Source organism: Lonchura striata, chromosome 2, assembly GCF_046129695.1.
Source record: "Lonchura striata isolate bLonStr1 chromosome 2, bLonStr1.mat, whole genome shotgun sequence".
NCBI lineage: Eukaryota > Metazoa > Chordata > Aves > Passeriformes > Estrildidae > Lonchura > Lonchura striata.
The window spans coordinates 70,550,516-70,573,581 of record NC_134604.1 but is presented as its reverse complement, the minus strand read 5'-3'; the positions used below and the strand labels follow the sequence as shown (position 1 = coordinate 70,573,581).

The following is a 23,066-nucleotide window of genomic DNA, read 5'->3' as shown; positions in this document are numbered from 1 at the left end:
TTGCCAGTGCAAAAATCCAATGCCAGCATGCAAAATGCACCATTTTCTCTGCTCCAAATCTCAACAAAGAGGTGAACAAAAGTAGTTTTCTCTCATGTGTTACAATGCCTAGCAAACTGACCTACATGTCTGACTTTCAGAACTTTATGAAAGATTGTAATTTCCTTTTGCAGACAAAATTATAAATAATCTTTTAAAGAAAATTTTCTAGCTACACTATTCTCCCTTCTCGAGAGGAAACTTAAACACAGTGAAGACTTTGAAGTGAGCCTTGGGTTTGTTACAATGGACTAACCTGATTAGAAATCATGCAAACTCTTGCTGCTCTTTAGCTGCATTCCCCCACAGGCTGTATTACAGCTCTCTAACCAGTCCCACAGCATTGAATGATGTCATGGGATCTGCAGCTCAGCGAGATGAAAGGGATAAAGCGGAACCCGCTGGCACTGGGGAAAGCTTCCAACACACAATCCACAACACAGCTTGGGAACTCAAAAGCTACAGATCCAGCCACTCAACCCCAAGAATTTCAGAATCGTGTGCATTCTCCCAGCACAAGCAAGGAAAGGGGGAAAAGAGCCAGTGCGGAGCACGGAAAAGCAGTTTGAGTGCAGCTACCTGCTGGAAAAGGAGCTCTTTTTCCTCGCCAAAGCACTGCCTTTGATGTACGGCAACTGATCACTGATCAGATTACAGGCATTTGGTCTCACTGCTCGTCTGCCTTTGATCTGCATGGTTAATTTTATTTTCCCGGATTTGGAGTTTCGTCTGGGCTTGTGCTGACATACTTTTTTTTCTTTTCTTTTTTTTTTCTTTTCTTTTTTTTTTTCTTTTTTTTTTTTTTTTTTTTTTTTTTAAGGAGGTAAAAGCATTTAATACAGAAGCTCCGGCAGTGTGAAATTAAGCTGCAGAAACTGGCACTGGAAAACTTCATCAGATAACAGGTACTGAATTTTGGGGTTGTTTTTCAGTTCTTGTGTTGCAAGAATTTAAGGAATTATAAAGTTCACATAACCAATAATACTACACATCATTGTGTGTACAAAGTTCAAAAGATCGTATGTAATTTATGCAGCATTTTGTTTGCAGCTCTCGGGCAGAATTTTATATAGGACAGGCTATCTAGAATAATAGACAGAAAAACTGAAGCAAACCCAGTATTTTTCAATGCTTTGGGGGTACCTAACATTTTGAGTTGCACTGCTTACTCATACCATCTATGGTTTTGTAAATTTATATTTGAATACTCAGGGGAGTACTTATTTTCTAAGGAAAGACCAACCATATCTCCTACACACGGTAATACTTTGTTTGCTCTCAGTGCATTTATTAAACTGTGTCTTCTTCAGAGAACACTTTTAAGCCTAATAGTTCCATACTTGAGATGAAGAAAAGTCTCCACTTCGACAACTTATTGGAACTAAATTTATAAGCATAACATCCTTATGCACAAAAGGAAATGGTTTTATTTTCAGATTGAAGAGATTATAGTTCAGCTGTACCATATGAAATATTGAAAATAAAAGTAATCTTCTAATCTGATGATAGAAGTTTCCTCTAAGGCATTTTAATAAATACATTTAAGAAATCGACAGCTAGTTTTGCTGAGCTTTGTAGAAGTTTTGCTGCATTTTCGTGATGCAATTTCCACTCACAGTGTTTTGTATTCTGTTCCTCAAACTCATATTTGTGAGAAGTATTGTGTTGAAGAAATTCTAAGACATCTACTCCAGAAATTCATTATAAGGGAACAATCTTTTGAAGGTTTAGGATTATTCACACATTTTCAGTTTTAAAGGGCCAGATATTTGTGTGATTTTGGGCCAAATCCATGAGTGTTCTATGCCTGCAGCTGGGCTCAGGCTGTTAAAATAAGACTCAAAATCCTTTGGTAGTATTTAAATATAATGTAGATTTTCAGAAGAACTTAGAACCCATAACTGGGACCAGACTTGCAAACATTCCAGACACTGAGGTCTTTGAAGATCCAGTCTTAATGGTGGTTAGTAATACTGACTTATATAGTCTTAAGTCTAAATTTAAGTGTATAAAAATATTAAATACATTTATTAACAAATTTCAACTAAAAGTCAGCATAAATCATAGCTGTCAAGCATCACCTGAACATTATTCTTTGAGATGTCTACCAGTCCACAGGACCTTCAAGATGTTCATAGTCCAGTATGCACTATAGTGCAACATGCAAACCCAAAATTTTACAGTCTGCTTGCATCTGAGTAAGATCAAGTTATCAACACTTCCAGATAAATGTAGATAGCTTTCATTAGTCAGTCTGCAAAGTTTCTTCTAATTAAAACAATATTTGTAAATATAAAACTTCAATTTACTGAATAGCAAGAGATAATATGCCAGACACAGATTAACTAGGCCTGACTTGGAATTACTTGGTTTTCTATGCCACCAATTAACTCATATTCTTACTTAACAAGTCAATTATATTATAAGGAAAGTAATTAGCACTGTATAAATAATATGTGTAAGAAGATGTCAAGAAAGAATATCATTTAAGTAGTAGCCTAAGCAAAATTTAGTATTTCTCCCCAAGTAACAATGATGTACTAAAATACATTCCTATAACCCTGAAAACATGGCTTTATTTATCAATTCTATGCTTCACTGATGAGCATCTATTCCTTTCCAGTCCCCTCTTGCTTGTTGCTTGTTTTCCAATATGTACATTTATTTTCTGAGGAAAATTGTTTCTAAACTTTACCTCTGCTTGGTGTAAAGTAGAAAGGGAAGTAAATTTTAAAAAATAACACAAGGAGTCTTTTTTCTCAGAAGTCAAAATAGCTGTGCAAGTCTAACGCAATTAAACTATCACTATAAGGGTCTGACCTATCACACAAATGGGTGAAGTTGCACACAGAAGGAACACTGGTTAATCAGATAGATTACACTGTTGAGTAGGATTTGTATAGATAATTATTCTCAACATTTAGGCCCTGAAAATGCATTTAAGAAACAAAGTTTTTTAATTTTGTAAGAAGTCCCTAGGTTTTTAGGTAATCTCCCCAGATATTTAAACAAAGATGGGCGTCAACCCAATTGAGCTGAAAAATATCTTTGCTTGTCTGTATGTAAGTGCAGCTGAAATGAAAGCACACTAGAACACATTCAAGCATGGTGGGAAGAGAATTTTCAGCAACTTTATTGTTTTAAATAGCAGTTCTCTGACAGCTTAGCCTGTCATTGATCTGACTTTTAAAGATTAAATAGTAATAATTCTTGGCACTAGTAACTTTGCTTTTACTAAGAGCTGTATAAACATTAATTAATCCTCAGGCTTAAGCCTTCAGAAACAAAAAGTTCACAATGCTTTTTCAAGTTGATCTAACTAGGAAACTCCCAAGTATATGATTTATTTATTAAAATAGCTTGAGCAATTTCTGATTATAAATAGAGCCATTTTCAAACAGTGTGCCTTAGATAACATCACAAACATATTTTAAGGTTTGTAATAGTTAAGATTATCAAAAGACATTGCACAGTTATACTGACATCAGTTTCCAACAGCTGTCATAACAAGAGTAGATCTATCTCACAGTTGACTGGGGGAACTGTGTTAGCATTTGAGATATGGAGATAACAACTTCCTATTTCTGTACAATTTCTGCTTCCACATCAGATATGTCATGCAACTTAGCCTTATCAAAGGGGTCAGCTGAAATTGCTTTCCAAGTATTTCTTTTTTGCTTTCTCTGTTGTAGTGAGAATCTCTGTACTAGTTGTAACAATTAACTTCTTCAATTTCCTGAGAAGCATCATGATTTAAAACAAAGTCAACACTACAATTTTCAACACCTTTCAATGATGAATGGAACTAGTTCATCCATTTTACATTCAAAGGAAAGATTTTACATGCTACAACAAGGACTTAAACGTTTACATTTCAGTGTTACAGACAACACATTGCTCTGAGTTCATTAGCATAGTAACCCACTGCCTGATGAAAGTCTAAATGTTTCTTTATATGGTAATCCTGAGTGTTTAGTCAACACTTCAAGAACTCTGAGATATTTTAATAACTTTGTCTAACTATACTGCTTTAAAACAAGTATCTGAAACATACATAATGATTCTACTAAGAAAAACTCATGCAATAATTTCACTGGTGGCTCCAGAAAACAGATAAGATACAACAGATTGTCTGTAAATAGTGAGACTGTGTACAATGCTCAGTGCTGTGCAGCAGCTGCTATTCACAACAGATGTGCTGCTGTTGCACTGCAGTATGCCAATTCCTCACTGAAATTCCAGCCTCTTGCAGAGCTCCTCCTGGCAAGGGTCCTGAAGCAATGCTTTGCTTTGACGGCCCTTTAGAAGAGAATTACATGGAAATCACTGTTCATTCTGAGTTGTTTGGGTTTTATAATTAAAAACAACTAGTTTTGCAGCAATAATCTCTCTCTTTTCATACAGTTTGCTGGATTTCAATAAGCACTCCTTGTTTTTAGAGAAGCCCTGTGGCTGGTGATATTCAAACTTTGTTGGTGCGGAGCTCCAAAAATTCTGTTTATTTGAAAATGCTTTACCTCCCAGTATAATAATTTGTTCATTTTTTCAGAGCCTAACCCAGTTCATTGCGTGTCTCTACAGTTGCCTAGACTGTAAGTGAATCATTAGAAATAAAACTAATGACCTGAAATCCCTGCAGCAACAGTATTTTTACCAAGGTCTCCAAGATTAGTTTCCTCAGTCTTGGAGAATCACTAACTTCAGAAAACCTCCTAATTTGTGTCACAGTAAGTCACAGTAACACCCAACTTTGTGACTATGAAAAATTTACTATCTGTGAAGGGCTGGATTTCTTCATTTCTCCATGGATACTTGCATTTGATATAGACACTGTGCTTACAGTTGGGTAACTTATTACCTGCAGAATGGATAAAATATTTCAGGCTCTGAGTTAGCAGGAAGAAAAAGCTACTCAAGTACTTTGGAAAGGAGGGCTGGCAGAAAGGAGAATTTGCAGTGTGTTGTCAGAAAGCCACTGAAATGTTTTTTGGGCAGGAGAGGTGGAAAGGGCTTTGCTGAATTACAAGGACTCATTGTACACTCACCTGAAGAGTGGCCAAGGGCCAGTACCTTTAGAACAGCCCAGCAACCACAAGCCTGAGCTCTGAGAGGGATCAGCAATGCCAGGGCTGCAGTCCCAGTGCCAGGCAGCATCTGGAAGCAGAGGTGGGCACAGGAGTGCCCTGCTATCCTGTCCTCCTGGTGGGATAAAAGGGACATCAGCCCCTCACTTGTGATTCACCCTGGCTTCACACCAGTGGTAGCAGGCACACACCCCACTCACACCATCCATCCATCCATCCATCCATCCACTCACCCATCCACCCACCCATCCATCCACCCACACATCCACCCACCCATCCATCCATCCACCCATCCATCCATCCATCCATCCATCCATCCATCCATCCATCCATCCATCCATCCATCCATCCATCCATCCACCCATCCATCCATCCACCCATCCACCCATCCATCCATCCACCCACACATCCACCCACACATCCACCCACACATCCATCCATCCATCCATCCACCCATCCACCCATCCACCCATCCATCCATCCATCCATCCATCCACCCATCCATCCACCCATCCATCCACCCACACATCCACCCACACATCCACCCACACATCCATCCATCCACCCATCCACCCATCCATCCATCCATCCATCCATCCATCCATCCATCCATCCATCCATCCATCCATCCATCCATCCATCCATCCATCCATCCATCCATCCATCCATCCATCCATCCACCCATCCCTCCCATATCCCATTGGCCGCCCTCGCTCAGCTGACGGGCCGGGGCGGGGCGGGCGCGGCGTTGCCGGGGTGACGGGGCGGCCGCCGCGGGGAGGCGGCGGCGGGAGCGGCGGGGGCGCTGCGGGGCGAGCGCTCCTGGGCCGGCGGGCAGGTGGGTGCGTGCGACAGCCGGGCCGCGGATCGGGGCGGCCGAGGGGAAGCGGCGGCTGCCCCGCCACCGCCGGGGCTCTGCGGGCTGCCCGGGCCCCGCCGGCACCGCTGCCGCCGCCGGGTGCCCGCCGCCGGGGCCCGCGGCGAGGGCGGTGGCGGCGGCGAGCTCCGCGGGCGCGCAGGCTGCGGGCGCGGGGCGGGCTCGGCCGGGCCCCGCCTCCCGCGGCCGCCCCGCTCCGCCGCTGCCAGCCGCCCCCGCGGCGTCCCGCGGTGGGTGCGCGGGGCACGGCGCGGCACGGAGCCGCGGCTGCTGCTGGGTTCTGCAGGTCTCCACAGCCCTGGAGTGGCTGCTCCACGCCCCGGAGTGCGGCGAACAAAAAGCCCTTGAAAGCCGGGCTTTCATGTGCACAAGCGCTTCTCGTGTCTGCTGCATAAATAAGCTGCTTCAAACAGTATTAGAGCTGGAGTTGAAGGAATAGGAGCTCCCAACTTTTTCTTTTGGCTGGTAAGAGGTTTAAAAGCTCCAATTACAGTTCGGTTTATTTAAAAGGTTTTGATTGTTTGACTTTCCTGATGGCTGTCCCCATTTAATCTGACCTTGGACCAAAAGCTTTACCTGATGTTTGTGAAAAGTCTAAATACTTATTTACCACCTTTATATTTACAACTGCTTTAGATGGATGATTTTATCAAGTGTATAAAGTGATCCAGTAGCATTTAATATAAGAAGCAAATTGATTCAGTCTGTAGTATGTTTCTTAACTACCGCATTATCTCTTTCAAGCACACCTTCACCATCACGTGTAAAACGAGTTACTTAGGTATGTTACCTGGGAGCTTGTTGCCATAAGAGAAAAGGGTTGGGGGTTTTTGAGTGGTTTTTTTTTGTTGTTGTTGTTGCTGGATTTGGTTGGTTGGTTTGTTGGGGGTTTTTTGGTTCTTTTAGACCTAGAAGTAAGCTTCTTTTTAGTTTACTAGTAAGATGCTTAAAATGTTGGTTAAGGAGGTAATATGTAGCTTTTTCTCACTTTCAACAACTTGCAATCCTAGTAAAAGAGAATGGTGTGAATGAAAGTAGCTCATGTCTGTGGTTTTTAAGACATTGCATGCCATCCAACACTGCTCAGGGCTGGCTGGATAAATGTAGCATATTGGCATTGTGCCATTGAAAAGTGTATTAACTGTATTAACCAGCCCAATGCTTTATAGTTCATGATCCCTAAAAATTACTTTGAAAAAGAACTATTAGTATATTTTGGTGTAAATGAAGTATTAATATAATACTGGCATTCTCAATGTATTACTTATTCACATATTTGAGTACAAAAATACAAGTGCATCTTGACACTGAACTTTCATCTAGCAAACCAGTGTCTCCTAGAACTTGCAATGGGTGAGATGTATTAAACAGAAGGAGCAACATTTTTTTTGCCACAGTTTTGATGTTGTGTGAGTAGGCTCATCAGCTTTGGTGAGTGTGGGAGTTCTTGTGTGAATCACAGGCTCTGATCCTCTAGAAAGCTTTGTTTATGTGTAGGAAAAATGTTGCCACATTGCACCTTTGTTACAATATTTCACTCTAATATCTAATTAATGATAAGCTGGATGTGTTGAAGAATACAAACGATAAGCTGCTTTATCACCGTTATTCCTGTAAAGACTAATACTTCAATTAACATAGCTTGAAGTGTGTGGTACTCAGAAGCAGCACAAATATTTCCTGGCCGTGTCTTGTGGCCCTGACTCCTTTGCATCCCCCCAGCCCCTGTGTCTTGTGGCCCTGACTCCTTTGCATCCCCCCAGCCCCTAAAATACATCTAAATGTTTTCAATCACCACCAAGGTTCTAACTTTAATCTGCTACCTCTGTCTTTACAAAATTAGAAATAAATCCATAGCGACCTAATGTACATTTCATGTGTGTCAGGTTGGTAAAATACACATCTTTTCAACGTGATATTTCATGTGATGAATGTGATGCCCTAGCTGACAGTATGGAGTTTTTTTCCCCCCACATTTCTTGGAAAAGTTGGAGCAAATGTTGTCAGACAAGACCTCGTTTACTTCACAAAGGGAAAGATTACAAGGGTTGTGGGCAGGGTGCAAAGGGAAGGTGTTCTAGACCTGTGAGACAGAAAATAACAATGTGCAGTGCTGTAGTGGAAGTTCTTGTCTCTGACTTGCTCTGGCTTTGGCTTTGTCATTGCAGCAGCATGAGTACTTTCCCTTCTCTTGTTTCGTGCCCCTGGGGCACTGACTCTGCTAAAGCCATCTGCCACTCCTTGTTTTATTGCGTGCAGTTGACAGCTGCGGGTGGGAAGTAGGTGGTTAGAAAGGAGCTGAGACCCTGTTTGTTGGATACCAGAGACCTCTGTTGGCAAGAGAAGATGGTTATATTGTCATCCCTCTTTCTTACCCAGAACTTCTCAGAGTACTCTGCCAGTGTTATAAAGTGTGTGAAAAGGGTCATCAAGTAAAAGTATCAAATAAGAGGAATTTCAAAGACCTGGTTGTAAATTAACTGGGAATTCACACCTTCAAGTTAAGTCAATGTGAAGTTGAGACTCTTCACCATTTCTAAAATTTCCCTTGGAAGATGGATGATATTGACTTCAAAGTTTTGATGCTTCCCTGTCTGAGAAACCTGTTAGTCAGCCATAATATAGTCATGCTGCTTTGATTTTTGAGGTGGCATGCCTTTCACGGTGCAACTTGAAGTTCTTTGGAGAGAAAAAACAAGTATTATACTGATACGGACTTTGAAATAAAATGATGACTACTATTCAAGCAAGCTGGTAAATGTAAGAGTAAATTTTAGAGGGCCATGGATTCTAGAACCCTAAAAGGCTGGAAGTTCTTACTTCCACAATACATTTATTACATGCTTCTAATTTATTGTTTGATATTGCCCTCTTTATGCATATGCTTAGTAGGCCTCAGATGACCTTAAAATTATGCAACTCCATTTCCTAATGCAAGTTCCCTATCCTGAGTTCAGTACATTATCAATAATGATTCCTTTTCCCTGAGTATTTCAGGTAACCATATTACTGTTAGCTGAATAAGATGTATTTGGAATCATTTAGTGACCTCAAAAAACTCTACAGGTTTCTTTCTTCTAATAAATTTGAGTATAACTGAACTTGGCATTTTAAATAACAGTATCTGGACAAGAGCAAATAGTCTTTATGGAACCTCTGTTTACTCGCAAATGTTTTAGAGGCAAAAAGCTTCTAATAACTTCTTGCTTGAAAGCATGGCTTTCAAGGTGAATGGCTGGTGTCCAACAGACATCAGTGTAATGCCACTTGATATCATGAGAGAAGAAATTTGCCCAATGGCGACCTATTATTAAGTGTTGCAGTCTCTGCTTTTTAAGCAGGAATTTATCAAACTGGAGAATGGAACATGAAACATGCAGCTGACACAGTTATCTCTCCTTTGGGACTTGCATTCAATACAATGAGTTATTAAGGTGCCTTTCAATTATTTTTATCAAAATGTTGTAATGAAAGAAACATTTTATTTGTCCTCTTAACAATTGTTATTTCTTTTACACTGTCTCATTTCTTTCTCACATGTTAGTCAGTATAGAGTCTTCGGTGTTGTTTCGGCAGGAGTGGTGACAATGGGCAAAATGATGGCATGATGGAGTACCACAGGCATTCATACACACATGTCTGTTGAAATTATTTAAATGTGTTTTGGTGCTGCTGAAATGCTCGGAAGTTTAAGGTCCATAGACCTGCAAGTTTCTTTTGGAATCTTTGTTGATTATAGAAGACTTATTATATAGAAGATATATCATAGGCCTAACGCTATAAGATCTCATGAAACTTGTAATGTTCAGTCAAAAACTGAACCTTAGTCAAGTGTAGGATGAGTTGGAGAAGTCCTTGATAGTTTGATGCCATTTATGAAATGCTTCACTTTGAAAATTTACTTTGGGTTGTGGAACTCCTGGTGATTAGACTTGCCACGACTGTTACAAAGGCAGTAGATTTTCAGCAGCAATCAAATTTCACCTAAGTGAACAAAATGTACTGTGGTACAGGATGGTTTGCCTTGTGGTTTTTATGTTCTAAAAGTCTTTGAGGTACTTGCTATAAGAAAATCATCTTATAACAGGGCAATCCCAGAACTGAAATACAAGACGTTAGCATGACCACCAAGATTTTTATTACTGCTTTTTGTTCTGTACTGGCATTTGATTTTTGTTCCATTGTGACTCCAGAATACTAAAAGATGAAAATACGTAATCAGCTTTGTTTCAGTATTGATTTTGACAAGTTGTATATATACTGATCTTTTAACAATATTAAATCTTCAAGTTATTACATATTGGCGAAAAGGTATAGGGGTCAATATACCTGAATTAAATTAATCTAATATAGTTTTATTGCAGATAATTAGTCTGAAGGGCAGTTAATTTGGCTGTTCTTAATTTGCTTAATATTTTCCATGCTTCAGGTAGCTTGCACAGAAAAAATAGACTTCTTAGATTACATAACAGCTCCATATTTTAGATCATTAGGCTTATTACATCTCACCGGTACTTTTTGTATTGAAAAGTCTATGTGAAGCTTGACAGAAAAATATACAATTATTACACTTGACAGTTTCATTTAGATATGTTACACATCTATTTTCAGAAGCAAAAGTAAATAGTGAAACTTAAAATGAAACTTACATTTAACCTCAGGAAAAATCCTTGTTTTGAAGTTTTTGGTAGTATTCTATAGATGGTCATAATTGCATTAGAACTGTGTTATGATTTAGCTATATTTAATTATTTAAGAATACATATGACTTGGCGTAATTACTTGACATTCAAATCTAAGAAATTATATTTACACCTTTATTTCCCTCTCACACTTCTGTGAAATTTTAAGTCCTGTAGCAATTAAGAAAGCACATTAAGTATTTATTTTTTCTACTAAACAGTATTACATGAAATAAAGAAGTTAATGGGGATTTTTCTCCCAAATCCCATTAATTTCATCATGATTCTTTAAATCATTATTTAATTTAACTCTTAGACTTTTAGCTTTGCTATCTTGTCTTCTCTGAATCAAGTGAAGTCAAGCTTGTTTTACAGGACTGCTTTTCTGTAATGCAGTGTAGAGTTGTTTATTGTACTATGATTCTTAGCTATTTTAATTTCTCCATATATTATTCTTGAATTTCTGTAGCATTCCAAAGGGAATGAAGAGCAAAATTGAACAGAATCAAAATTAAGACTTTCTTGATACTTGTTTCAAGGTTACTGAGGTGCAGTCTCACAATTTATCTCTTATCTAATCTGGTTTCACTTAGAAGATATTTGGTTACCTGTTGACCAGAAGATATATAATGTATGGTGTGTGTATTTACCCATTTTGTATGTTTCTGAAAACAGATGAGAAACGTTTCTTGGAATTTCTGAGTTCCCTTAATTGTATTTTTACTGTGCCTGTCCACTGTTTGCTCTTTGTTATTACTAGAAATTGTTTTCTTCGTGCATACCTAATTTTTTTCAGCATTAGAATTGTCAGCTTCTCATGACTTCAGAATTTGTAATATTTGTTGACTCTCCTTTTTCATTTTTCTAGTTGTTCTACAGTACTTTTTACATGAAGTTGTGTATTGGCCATCCAGAATTATTTCTAAGATTTTTCCATTTAATATTTCTTGCCTTAAAATTTTTTTTTCTCAGACTTAGAAAAGAAACCTATGTCAAATACTATATCTGTATTTGTATTCCCTGAGAGTATGTCTTCTTTTTTACCCATGTTGACATGCATTTAATCTGGTAATTGTCATTGATCCATAGACCATTACCATCACTAAGTGAGAAATAACCATAAAAATGTCATTTTGGCTTTCCCATGGAGTGCTGTTTGACACATCTCTACCTGCTCTGTTCTTTCTAGTAGAGTTTTGCTCTTTTTACACTTCAAAACACAGCTTATCTTAAAAAATATCAATAGTGACACTGAAGTATCCTTTATCCTTATTGATTAGAATTTATTAACTAGGGTCTTCATGAAATGAAATGTGAAATTATGTGTTAATTATAGTTTATGTTCATTCTGGTTGTATTTTTTGAAAACATTTTATGCTTGTAGTAGTTCCACATTGGAAAGCATTTTCCAACTGTTCTTAATGTTTTTCTCAGATGTTTTCCTTTTGTTTTGGGTTCCATCTTTTCATTTGTCAGTTTCTACTCTTAAATTATAAAAAAAGTGTATTTGAAGAAATTTATTTTTGTCTGTTGATCACGTACTTAGTTGAGTGTTTAACAAGCAAGAAACATATGTTAGGGATGTTAGATTAATAAATGCTGATGTTCTCTAATCTGGATTGACAGCAATCCCTTCATTTGAGATTTAAAACTATATAAACTTTGTGTTTATTGTCTTGTCTTCAAAAGGCATATGATTTTTAAAGCATGTGTTTTGTTGTTTAGCAGCTTTCAGGAATCCATTTGAAAATGTTAATGGCATTGACCGATTGTATTTTGACATGCCAAGTGTCATGAAGTACGATGGGCACATGACTTCTGCAATTTAAACAATGTAAATATAATGAATTTTTTTCTTATATATCTTTCTAGGGAGAAAAATTTAATCACAAGAAATGGATGCTAAAGGATTACAAAGAGGTGATAAACTGAAGGTGTTTGTCATTTTACTAGTGTATTTGGTAAGTTAAAGATTAATATTTTTCCCCCATGTTGAAAAATTTGTAGTGAACACAGAAACTGTATTTTGTTTTACACATTATTGCTAACACTAAAGATCTTCAAATGCTGTACACAGACAATGCTTACACATTTTATTGATTTGAGCCTAAGCTTGGTCCACTGATTCATATAATTTCTGGCTGCTCCTCATCCACAAAATTTTACCTTGTGAGCCTCTTCATGGATGTAGGATTGGACTAGAACAGAAAATACAGGTGAATATAGTGCTGTGGAGGTGATACTGCTTCACTTCAGAGGTGGCCATCTCTTACTCCAGTGTGCTGTGTACATGGTTTAGGTGCTTGGTGTATTTGGTTTATGGACAGAATGTAGCACAGCACACAATTACATTGCCTGCTCAGTGTACTTAACTCTGGCTTGCTGTAGAACTAAGGATAGTTAGTTATTCAGAAAGTTATTTTAAACATGGATTTATTTCTCAGATTTAATAGATTTTGATTAATTTGCCTTTTTTTGGTTTTTTGGTTTAGCTAAGTAAGGTAATTTGTGAGACTGGAGACTGCAGAGAGCAAGAATTTAGGGACCAGACTGGAAACTGTATCCTCTGCAAACAATGTGGGCCTGGAATGGAACTCTCAAAGGTAAGAAAATCATGCTTTTTTGAATTTACTTTACTTCTGATAAGAGCATTTATGAATTTGATCTAACATGATGGATATCTGTACTTACATGAAAATATGTACTGTTTTGGCATTTGCGCCTTCTGCAGTTTTTCAAGAACCATGTTATCTATTTCATATAATATAAAATTCTCAGTTCAGAAAATGATGCCACTAATAAAGTAGGCAGTACATCTGGATGGGCTCTCAAATTAGTGCAACAAAGGAGGGGAAAAACTACAAAGGGGGAAAAAACTACAGGGAGTTAAGACTGTATAACCTTACTCCATAGAAGACAATGTGAAAAATTAATTTAAAACCATTGATTGGTACAGACTGCTGACATGGAGGGGCTTAATTTTTACAGTGCTGATGTTCACAATTGGTTCTGGATTTTAGGTGACAAAGTGTAAATATTTTATATATGAATTCTTGTCTTAACAGAATGGTTTATAATAAAAAGGTCATAAGTACATAAATATGGAATAGGATTCAAATGAGAGCTAATATATTTCCTTAGAACAGAAGGGAGATAGGTGATTGTTCTGTTTTCCCTAGGTCTGTGGTTGGAGCACTTTAGGAAGTCAGATTCAAGTCAGGCTCAATTTCTTTGTTTTACAATTCATTAAAAATGATATAAACCTATTCTTTTCTTTATGCCATGTAAAGTAATTGAAAAAGCTGAGGCCAGAAAAATACATGATAATATTTAGAAAGCATGTCAGAAGTTCTTTTGATATCATGGAGAAGGAAATACTGTTGTGAATCTTACATAATTGCATTTTGCTCTTTTAACAATTGCATCTCTTCTAAAAGAAAATCCCCATAAAAGTTTTTGAATTACAAGGATTTTAGGATAGAGGAAATGAATCAACAGAGATGAATGCTGGCTGGGATTCAGTAGAACTAGAAAGTTCACTTGGCAAAATTTTCAAAAAAATTCCAAGTGTAAATGCAAGTCACAAGGGGGATCTTGTTTTCAGTCCAGTGAAAGTAGGTGCTGTGCATGAGCAGGAATAGAGAACAATGAAGGAAGACATAGCTGGAGGGGTGGAATCTGTTGGGATTCATTAACTCAGTTACTGGAGGTGAAAGAGGCAACAAAATGAGATCTGTGTCTTGGGAGATTGGATGTCTTGAGGGCTCAAGTGTGTCCTGCCAGAGACGTGAGGATGGTGAGGCAAAGAAGAGTGCAGGGTGGTGTCAGCAAGGGTGAGCAGACCTACCAAGACTCATGCATGTGTAAAACCCTTTCTTCAGCGTCCAGCTCTAAACCTATCTCTTGTCCATTGTGGGAGTGTGAAGCTGTGACCTTCCATTACAGTGCAGCCAGATCCATAGCTGTGAGGTGGGGCCAGAAAGAGCACGCCCTGTGCATGCAGAAGGGCAAACTGCCTTGCTCTTCCACTGATAGTGTGAAAAGGATGGTGAAGGTGGAATTTAGGGTGTTTAAGGGAATTTGAAATGTTTATTTTGAAAATTTTTAAACATGAACTATTACTAAGTTTGGCGTGTATGTGGGTTCAAGCTGCAGGGGAAAAAGGAACCTTTCAGTTTGTGGCTCTGTAGTTCCTATTATGCTCAGCTCTGAAAAAAGCACAAGTTAAGTATTGTGGCTTGAGTGTGATTTGAAGGGATTTACTGAAATTGAATGACGCCTTTTCTCTATCTCTTGACCGCCTGTGGTGAGTGTTCAGTGCATTAACAGAAATACTTAGTTTCACACTTTAGTGGGAATCCCTTTGTATGTTGGGAAGTATTAGTTAAGGCTTAGTCATACAAGCAATGCTGTTGAAGCAGAGATTTAGACATGACTTACGATATGGATGTGGTTTAATTTGGATTTTTTCAGATTGGTCTTAAATTTGAGAACTGAGATGTTCTAGAGGATGTTTTAATTTATAAAGGCACTTGTAAGTATGGCACTTTATAACAGTGGGCCAATACTATGTGCATTTATATAGTCAGATACTAGACTTATCTAGCTGGCAAATGAAACCCAAAAGCATGAAAGCTAAGGCCGTCAGTAATTACACTCAATTTAATAAAGAAATACTAAACTAAACCAACAAGACCATAGCTTGCAATAGTACACTATTGAAATTATGGTCTTGATTCACCTATTTTTGTTTACAGTCTGATAGTCCTGATTCTTAGGACTAGTTTGGTGTTTTTGAAAATATGAATGCAAGGCTTAGTTAATTTCACTATGTAAGCAGTCACAGACATTATCTATTACTTGTCACAGACAGTAATAGACTTTCAAAAATACTTTTTCTTCTATACTATAAATGAAATAATAGATTTTGCTTAAACCTAAATGAGTGGAATAATATAATTTCCTTTATAAATAGAGGTACAATTCTCTGTGAATCATAGTGAAGGATGTGTCTGTAACTGAAATGTGGTTGAAAGTAGTCATGTAGAACTACAGCTTGAAGCAACAAATATGTACAGTCAAAGGTCAGAACACAAAGGGAAGAGGCATTTAATGATACACTTGAAGTAATTTGCAGCCCAGGATAAGTTTTGTTTGCTTGGTTTTTTTACATGCGAGAAAGCAATGATATAATAATGCTATAGTTTAATAACAGTTTCTAAATAATGTGTCAGTTTTCCTATTAAATATTTAGAACTCATAGTTAAAACTAGATATACTGCTGCATGTGTGAGCATTATTGTGTGTCTAAGTATATAGTAAAATGCAATGTTAGTGGTGGGGTTTTTGATTCAGCTCCCCCTGAGTGTTTTAAGCAATTGGGATGCAACTGGACAGGGTGCTAGATCATCTCAGATCAGCTCAGGTCCCAGACCCATGAAAGTTTGATTGAGATGTTCTTTCAAGGTTCATCTAATCTGGCTGTTCTGGGATTCAGTGATGAGTCTTTTAATTTTGGTTGCAAACCAGTGCTGTCTATTGGATTGACCTTATTGTATAGGTAAGAAACTTCAGACACCTTTGATAGCATGAAACAAAACAAAACCAGCAAAAAACCTGGCCTTATTTCATATAACTAATTCTGAATCTAGACCATTCTTTTCAGCTTTTTCTGTCCCAGCTTAATGGTGCTCTCTTTTTCAAAAATATTTTGAAAGTAATTTTTTTTTCCTTCAAGTAAGAAAGAAATAGTATGACCTTCAGCTTTTCCTTTGCCTAGATACTGTTCTAACAACAATGCTGCAATGTTATATTAGCTTAGAACTAAAATCCATTGATCACTTATGTTAATTGTATTTTTATTAAGTACCTTTAACATATTGCCATCTGAAGAAAGGAAGCTTTGTTCTTTTATCAATAGAATTGATGGGGAAGAGAGTGAAAGCTGCCTCCCATGTTTTTTTGCTTATATTTGTTAATTAAAAAAAATCTCTGTATGGCCTTTTCTTCTCATAAACATGTCTTTGGTAATGTTTGTGAAGCCTTTGAATCACTGAATTAGTTTAGTTTAGTTTTCAGTGTGTGCAGTCTTTGTTTCAGGTTGGGTTTTTTTTTTTTTTTTTTTTTTTGGGGGGGCGGGTTTTGTTAGGTTTCTTGTTTTTTTCTTTCTTTTTTATTAGCAGTACTTTATTCTAGGGTGGGAGACTGAAATAGTTGTATTGATTCAGAAGGAAGTGTTTGCTTCGTGTGGCACAGCATTACTGCATTTCTCATTCATTTAGAAGATAGCAAAGCATCACATAGTTAAGCACAAATCATTTGATATCTTTTATTCTTTAAATGGCTTCAGTTTGCCAGTGGCTGAATAGTCATTGGTTTGGTTTGATAGTAACAGCCTTTCATCCTATCTTATATATGTTTCTGAAATAAATCAAGCTTTATATATTATTGAAATTTATACAAATCACAAATAATGCTGAAAAAAAATGACATAGTTTGTGTTTCAACCTTTGTCTTAAAAATATTCTAGTATGGAAATGAAAGTCCTTCCAGTCCTTTCACCATCATTTTTTACAGTTATGAGCTGAGCCTGTGCACTGAGGACAATATATGTCAAGGAAGGAATAGAAAGCAAGAGGTGAGAGTGTCTGAAGCCAGCACTGCCATCAAGTAGGCCATGATAAATACTGTCACTGAGAGACAGCTGCTGTACAGGGAGCTGCTGGGTCAGAGGCAGCTTGATGGTTGCTGAGGTGGGGCTGTGTATCCCAGCTCGCTTCCTTGTGCCAGGCACATGGTGAAGAAAGAGGAGACCTGCATGTTGTCTCAGAAAAAGGAATTGTGAATTAAACAGGCAGGTACTGTTTGGAGCTTCTCCTGGATGTACCAGAGCGCTGTGCTGCCACTGATGTGTTGTCGCAGTGAAGCCACCAAGAGCCGCTGCTGCCATGTTTAGCAGTCACTCTCACATTTTCAAAGCAAGAGAGCTGCTTGTGAGGAAGCCTGCCAGATCTCAGCTCAGGAGTGCCAGCATGTGTTTCTGGAAACTGAAGCAGCTGCTTGTAGGCATGTCAAATCATCTTCACTGAGAATGAAACTTTTCTGACCCTAGCTGTGCACTTTGACACAGCAGCTAAGTCTGATGTTTGCAGCATGCTGTTGCAGCCTGTCCTGCTCGGAGACTTCTGCTGATAGATCCAGCTCATTATTGCATTCTAGATGAAGCTGTGGTACTTTGGGAAGCTAAAACTGTGTGCTATTTAAAAAAGCCATGTACTCAAAGGTATTAGGAAAAGCTTCATTTCCCAGCACCAGTGTAGTGCCACAGCCTGTTACATGACCCGACACCAATTAAGTGTCTTAATGCCTAGAGGACTTTTTCTTGAGAATACCAAGTATTCTTGTAATCATCATGACATAAGTGGAACTGCTTTGGCTGTGTTGTCTAGGGATTTACATAGTTTGTGGATAATCAGTGGAACTAGAAACAATCTTAAAATGTATTTGCAGATTACGATCTTAATGATGCCTGAAAGCATTTTTTTAAATGAAATTTGAGGTTATTTTAATTGAAATAATGTTTAAAATCTAATTTACTTTTCATTTGCTGTCTGTGTTGGATTCAGCTTCTAGGGAAAAACCATACCACTTAACTCCAGTACCCTTTATAGTCTGCTCGACTTATGGTTGTTCTGTCTGGATCAGTGTTTGGGTAGTACATAGTGAAAGAAAACTTTAACAGTGGCCTGGTGGTTCTTGAAGAGGTGTCTGCATTATTCTGTGCTTTTAATATTTTTAGCTGGAAACAAAATTATGAGTTTGATTAACTAGTTTGCTGCAGATTCCTTAGGCCAGTCACCCCACTTGATACCTCAGTGAAACACTTCTGAGCAGAGTTGTTCTGGAGGATACGTAAGTTAAAGGTCAAGAGATGGCACATTACTGGAATAGTGAGAGCTGTGTAGATATCAAGAAAATTGAGGTGCATTTGAATTCCGAAGATTTTTTTGTCATTAACTTGAATTCCGTTTTCTAAAGAAGTGTTTAAGTTTTTATGGCTTGTACTGTGTATGTTTTGAGAGAGAAAATTTTCATTAATTGAAAAGGGAAAAGGAGGAGTGTGCTAACTGTTCTTCACAAAAAGCTTTGCAACAGCAAAAAAAAAAAAAAAAGACAGCATATATTTGTGCTGTTTTATTTCTGGCACAAAAATAATTATTTTTTTAAATCTAGCTTATCGATATTCAAAAATTTATTTCTCTTTTCTGCAGTCCTAAGGTCAAATGTCACAAGAGATGAGCTCTCTTTTAAAGTTAAGAGTGGGAGGATGGAGAGGGTGAGGAGGAGTTGGGAACTATTCAGATCTCATCAGCCATATAACTTGACAGCTTTGTAAATCGAACCCGGAGAAAACTGGTGCACATCAGTTTTGCACATGCTCTGATAAAAGATGAACAGTCAATTGTTTGTATCTTTGCTGGACTGCTAAATTATAAAATCCAAGATTTCAGAGGGTTTGAATCCATAATCTAAATCATGTCCTTCAGTTTGGGGAATGTGGTTAATTATGAGTACAGATATTTTTGAAGTTCTGCCTGGTTTACAAGCTTAAATATTTATTTGCACCTGCCAGGCAGTTAACTATCTCAAATATTACATGAACATAAAAAGCACATACATAAAGTCTTAGTTGTTAAGAATTAGTATCTGTGGAATTCCTGGCAAGAACTTAGAAACCATCTTTGAAAAGATGGGAGACTTTAAATCCCTTGGGCAGAAGATTTCTTTATGTTGCATCCACCATTTTTATATAGCTTTAAAGTAAACCATTCCATGATGCAAAGGATCACTAGGATGTGTCCATACATCCAGCTATAGCAAAGCAGATCTGATCTAGAGACAATTTACTTAGCTCTGGTAGTTTGGACCAGTGAGTGAAAGCATTTAATTCTAACTTTTATTTCCTGCTTGTTTTTTGATCCAAAGCTTCAAAGGTAGTCTGGAAAGGAAAACTTATAATTAAGTTAATTCAAGCCTTATATTTGAAGGTTTGATAGGACTTGGGAGGGACTGATTCCAAGTGATTTATCAAAAGATCCAAATATAAATGGTTTAACTGAGTGGTATAATATATTCCATAATGCTACTATTTTGATAAGCTAACTAGAAAGAGTAGGTATTTAGAAAGACTGTGTTAAAGATAAATGATATTCAATGAAAAAGTTTTTTTAGACTTAGAGAGAGCAAAATCTCGCACAAGTTTGTCTGGTTCCAGTCCCTGGTGGTAATCATGTATCTTTGTATACAGTCTTACAATTGCATAAATGAAATGGAGTGTAAAAATTAACACAGGAAGGTACAGCTACAACTGACACAACTTTGGCATTGATTCCTAGTAGAAACTTGTCAATTCGGTATAAAATGTTCTATATCTGAAGTAAGTAAAAAAAAAAGAAAATATTTTTATATTTTTTAAAAGCTTTTTGCCCACCAGCTTTAATATGGTTCCAGTATATCACAGGAGTACTGTACTACACAGTGCATGAAACTGTAGGAAGTTTTTTTGTTTTGTTACTAACTGCAATGATTTGCCTGTCTGCTCCTTGAGCTGAAAAGTACTCAGTAGTAATAAACTACATTTCAGCTAAAAGAAAGCAAAACAAAAACTAAAAATTATTGCATAAGTTAGTGGATCAAGAGACAGATGAAGAAGATTATTCTTAGTGTCTTTTTGTAATTGCTTTCATATATTGTTCATTTTCTGCATACTTGAAGGCTTGTTCTTCAGCAAGTAAAGTTTATTCTTAACATAAAGGAAAACTAAAAATTCTTAGAATGTCCTTAAAATTTGTCTGAAATTATTTATTGTTAATTTTTCATTTCAGGTTGGAGGCACTATAAAATGCCTATTGGTCAGCTTGCTCACGAAGTTTTTCCCACAGATGATTTCTCAGCATAAAGCCTTGGAGAATCCAAGTGTGTTGGATCTTGGAGAATCTTGAGAGTGTTTCTAAAGTTTAAAAGCTTTTTTTTTTTTTTAGCAGCAGCATATTTGGTTAGGTTAGTGACTTTGGGAAAAGTTTTTTATATGCATCAAACACATGCATCATGCATGTTTATATACATTGAACCGGTGGAAACATCCTCTGAAGTTGCCCTAGTTGAAGACTTCCTGCAGCTTTCCCACTGGGAAGATCCCCTATTCTTCCACAGAACATACATACTCGAGGTCCCCATAAGTGCCTTTCCTAATTAGTTCCTTCTGGCAATTTGTTGTATCCTCTTGCAGTTTTGTAGTGTGTCACTAATGCATCAAACTGAGCTTCAAAGTACTGAGCAAATTTGATAGGATATTTGGATGATAAGAGGGAATAGTAACTTGATAACTCCTAAGAAGTTGATTGATAGTTCTGGGTACTCAGTTCATTGGATTCAGTCCCCAAACTTTTACATATGGCTTGGTGTTTATCTTTGCAGCTTGTCCATTGTACTAGGCACCCTTTTTCAAATGAATGGAAATAATGCCTTTAAATTTCTACATTTGGCAGAAATAACCAACCAAAATGATGTTACTTGTATAGTAAAATATTGTGCCTCCCTGTGATCTGCAGATCTATTAAACTTTTCCAACAGTTTGAGAACTGTTTGAACTGTAGTGGGTTGAGTTTTTGAGATTCTTAGTGGCTAAGCAACATTTTGTGCCTAGCTGACAGTCATTAACTAGTTCTGGTTTATTTGGTAACAGAGGTCCTAAGCTTTTGAAGATCAGTGCACTCTCTTTGGCAATTAACTTTGTTCACCTTAGCTATGAACCTTAATATCAAAGTGCTTCTTTGCTGTTTTTGTAACTGAGTAAGTGCCTTCATACTTCACTTGTCCCAATTTCTTTGCTTTCACATGAGTGACCTAATTAAAAAACAGACAGCTCAATAATTCTACCATAAGCTAGTAATAATGAAACTGTGGGAGTCCTTGAAGCCCTTTATCATTCAAATACACAGTGGTTTCATGAATAAAGTGGATGACTAAGTATTACTTATAGAAGTAAGGGAGATTATTAGCAGTGGAAGACACATTTGAACTTGCTGAAAGGCTGGCTTTTGTCTCGAGAAAGACCTACTCTCAGTAATAATTACACCAGGTCTTCATTTTATCCTGGCATTCTCTTCTTGTTCACGCTTTCAGTGACTGAATAGCTTGCTATTGCTTGTTAATCCCTGCAGGAATGCGGCTTTGGATATGGGGAGGATGCACAGTGCATGACATGCAGGCCAAACAGATTCAAGGAAGACTGGGGCTTTCAGAAGTGCAAGCCTTGTCTGGATTGTGCCTCGGTTAACCGCTTCCAGAAGGCCAACTGTTCTGCCACCAGCAATGCTCTATGTGGGGACTGTTTACCAGGGTAAGACCATTTCTGAAGATGAGACTTGAACAAATTCTAACCTAATTTACATTAAAATTGCTTGTTCATGTTTTCTGGATAAATGTTGGTGCCCCTTGTGTATGTATGAAGGTCCTGTGTTCTAATCTTGGCATTACTGTACTATCTGAGCACATAATTTCTGAATTACAGTAATAATTATCCACAAAAATGGTTTGATAATTACCTACGTGGTCTATGAGAGTATTGTCTGTACAGCACCTGAGCAAAATACCTCAAACAGTGTTACTGGTGATTTAGTTCATTGTTAAAAACATGTAAACATTTGAAAACATACACTGCTATCTTCTTTAAAAAATATCACATTATTTGCCTGCATTTTTCCCCTCCTTAGGTCGATGCCTAATAATTCTTATGCACATATATTCTGAGATTAAAAGCAGTGGCTGTGGTTTACTGTCTGAAATTTCTTTCACCTTTCTTTTCTTCAAAATTCATAAAGCATGATCCTAGCTGAGAATCATAAATTATTCTGAAAGAATTGTTTGCTGAAACTGCTGTTACAAATCAAGAGCTGTGTTTTGTTTGTTGTCCTGTCATCCCAAAACTCTGTCGCTAATTTTCTCTGTTTGTAGTATTAAATCTTAAGATCTCTAAAAGGCTATTCTTTACATTGTTGCCAAGTTCTGATATTATAAACACCTGCCATGAATTTGTAAAAAGACATTTTTGTTTCTTTTTTGAACTGGCAATTTAACTGACAGGAGTAGAGTATGAGAACTGATTTGCAATTGTAACAGCCTTTATATTTTCAGAGTATATATTTCAGACATGCTTAAAAGTTCATACATTTGTTTAGTATCTATATTTCAGCTGTTTTATTTTATTTTATATATATATATTTTAATACTAACTATCAAATGCCTGAACACTGCTGAAGCTTCTGCCATTATTCCTTGTCAAGCCAGAGGTGAAATATCTTCATTTAAAAGCACTTAGTAAAG

At 37.4% G+C, this 23,066-nt stretch overlaps 1 protein-coding gene across 3 annotated transcripts in view; it reads left to right on the top strand.

Annotated features, from left to right (window-relative positions):
- Nucleotides 1-382: 382 nt before the first annotated feature.
- The window catches only part of TNFRSF19 (TNF receptor superfamily member 19), a 55,725-nt gene continuing 33,041 nt past the window's right edge, over nt 383-23,066 (top strand). Inside the window, exons 1-5 of one of the 3 annotated variants that reach the window (XM_021530631.3) lie at nt 383-665; nt 860-944; nt 12,555-12,643; nt 13,175-13,285; nt 21,905-22,083. In XM_021530631.3, coding sequence (XP_021386306.2) covers nt 12,578-12,643; nt 13,175-13,285; nt 21,905-22,083 — 356 coding nt within the window. In that variant the 5' untranslated portion in view covers nt 383-665; nt 860-944; nt 12,555-12,577. Of the gene's footprint in view, nt 666-859; nt 945-5,907; nt 5,962-6,221; nt 6,466-12,554; nt 12,644-13,174; nt 13,286-21,904; nt 22,084-23,066 lie in introns of those variants that run through there. The other 2 variants (XM_077781460.1, XM_021530632.3) reach the window with 2 other exon arrangements.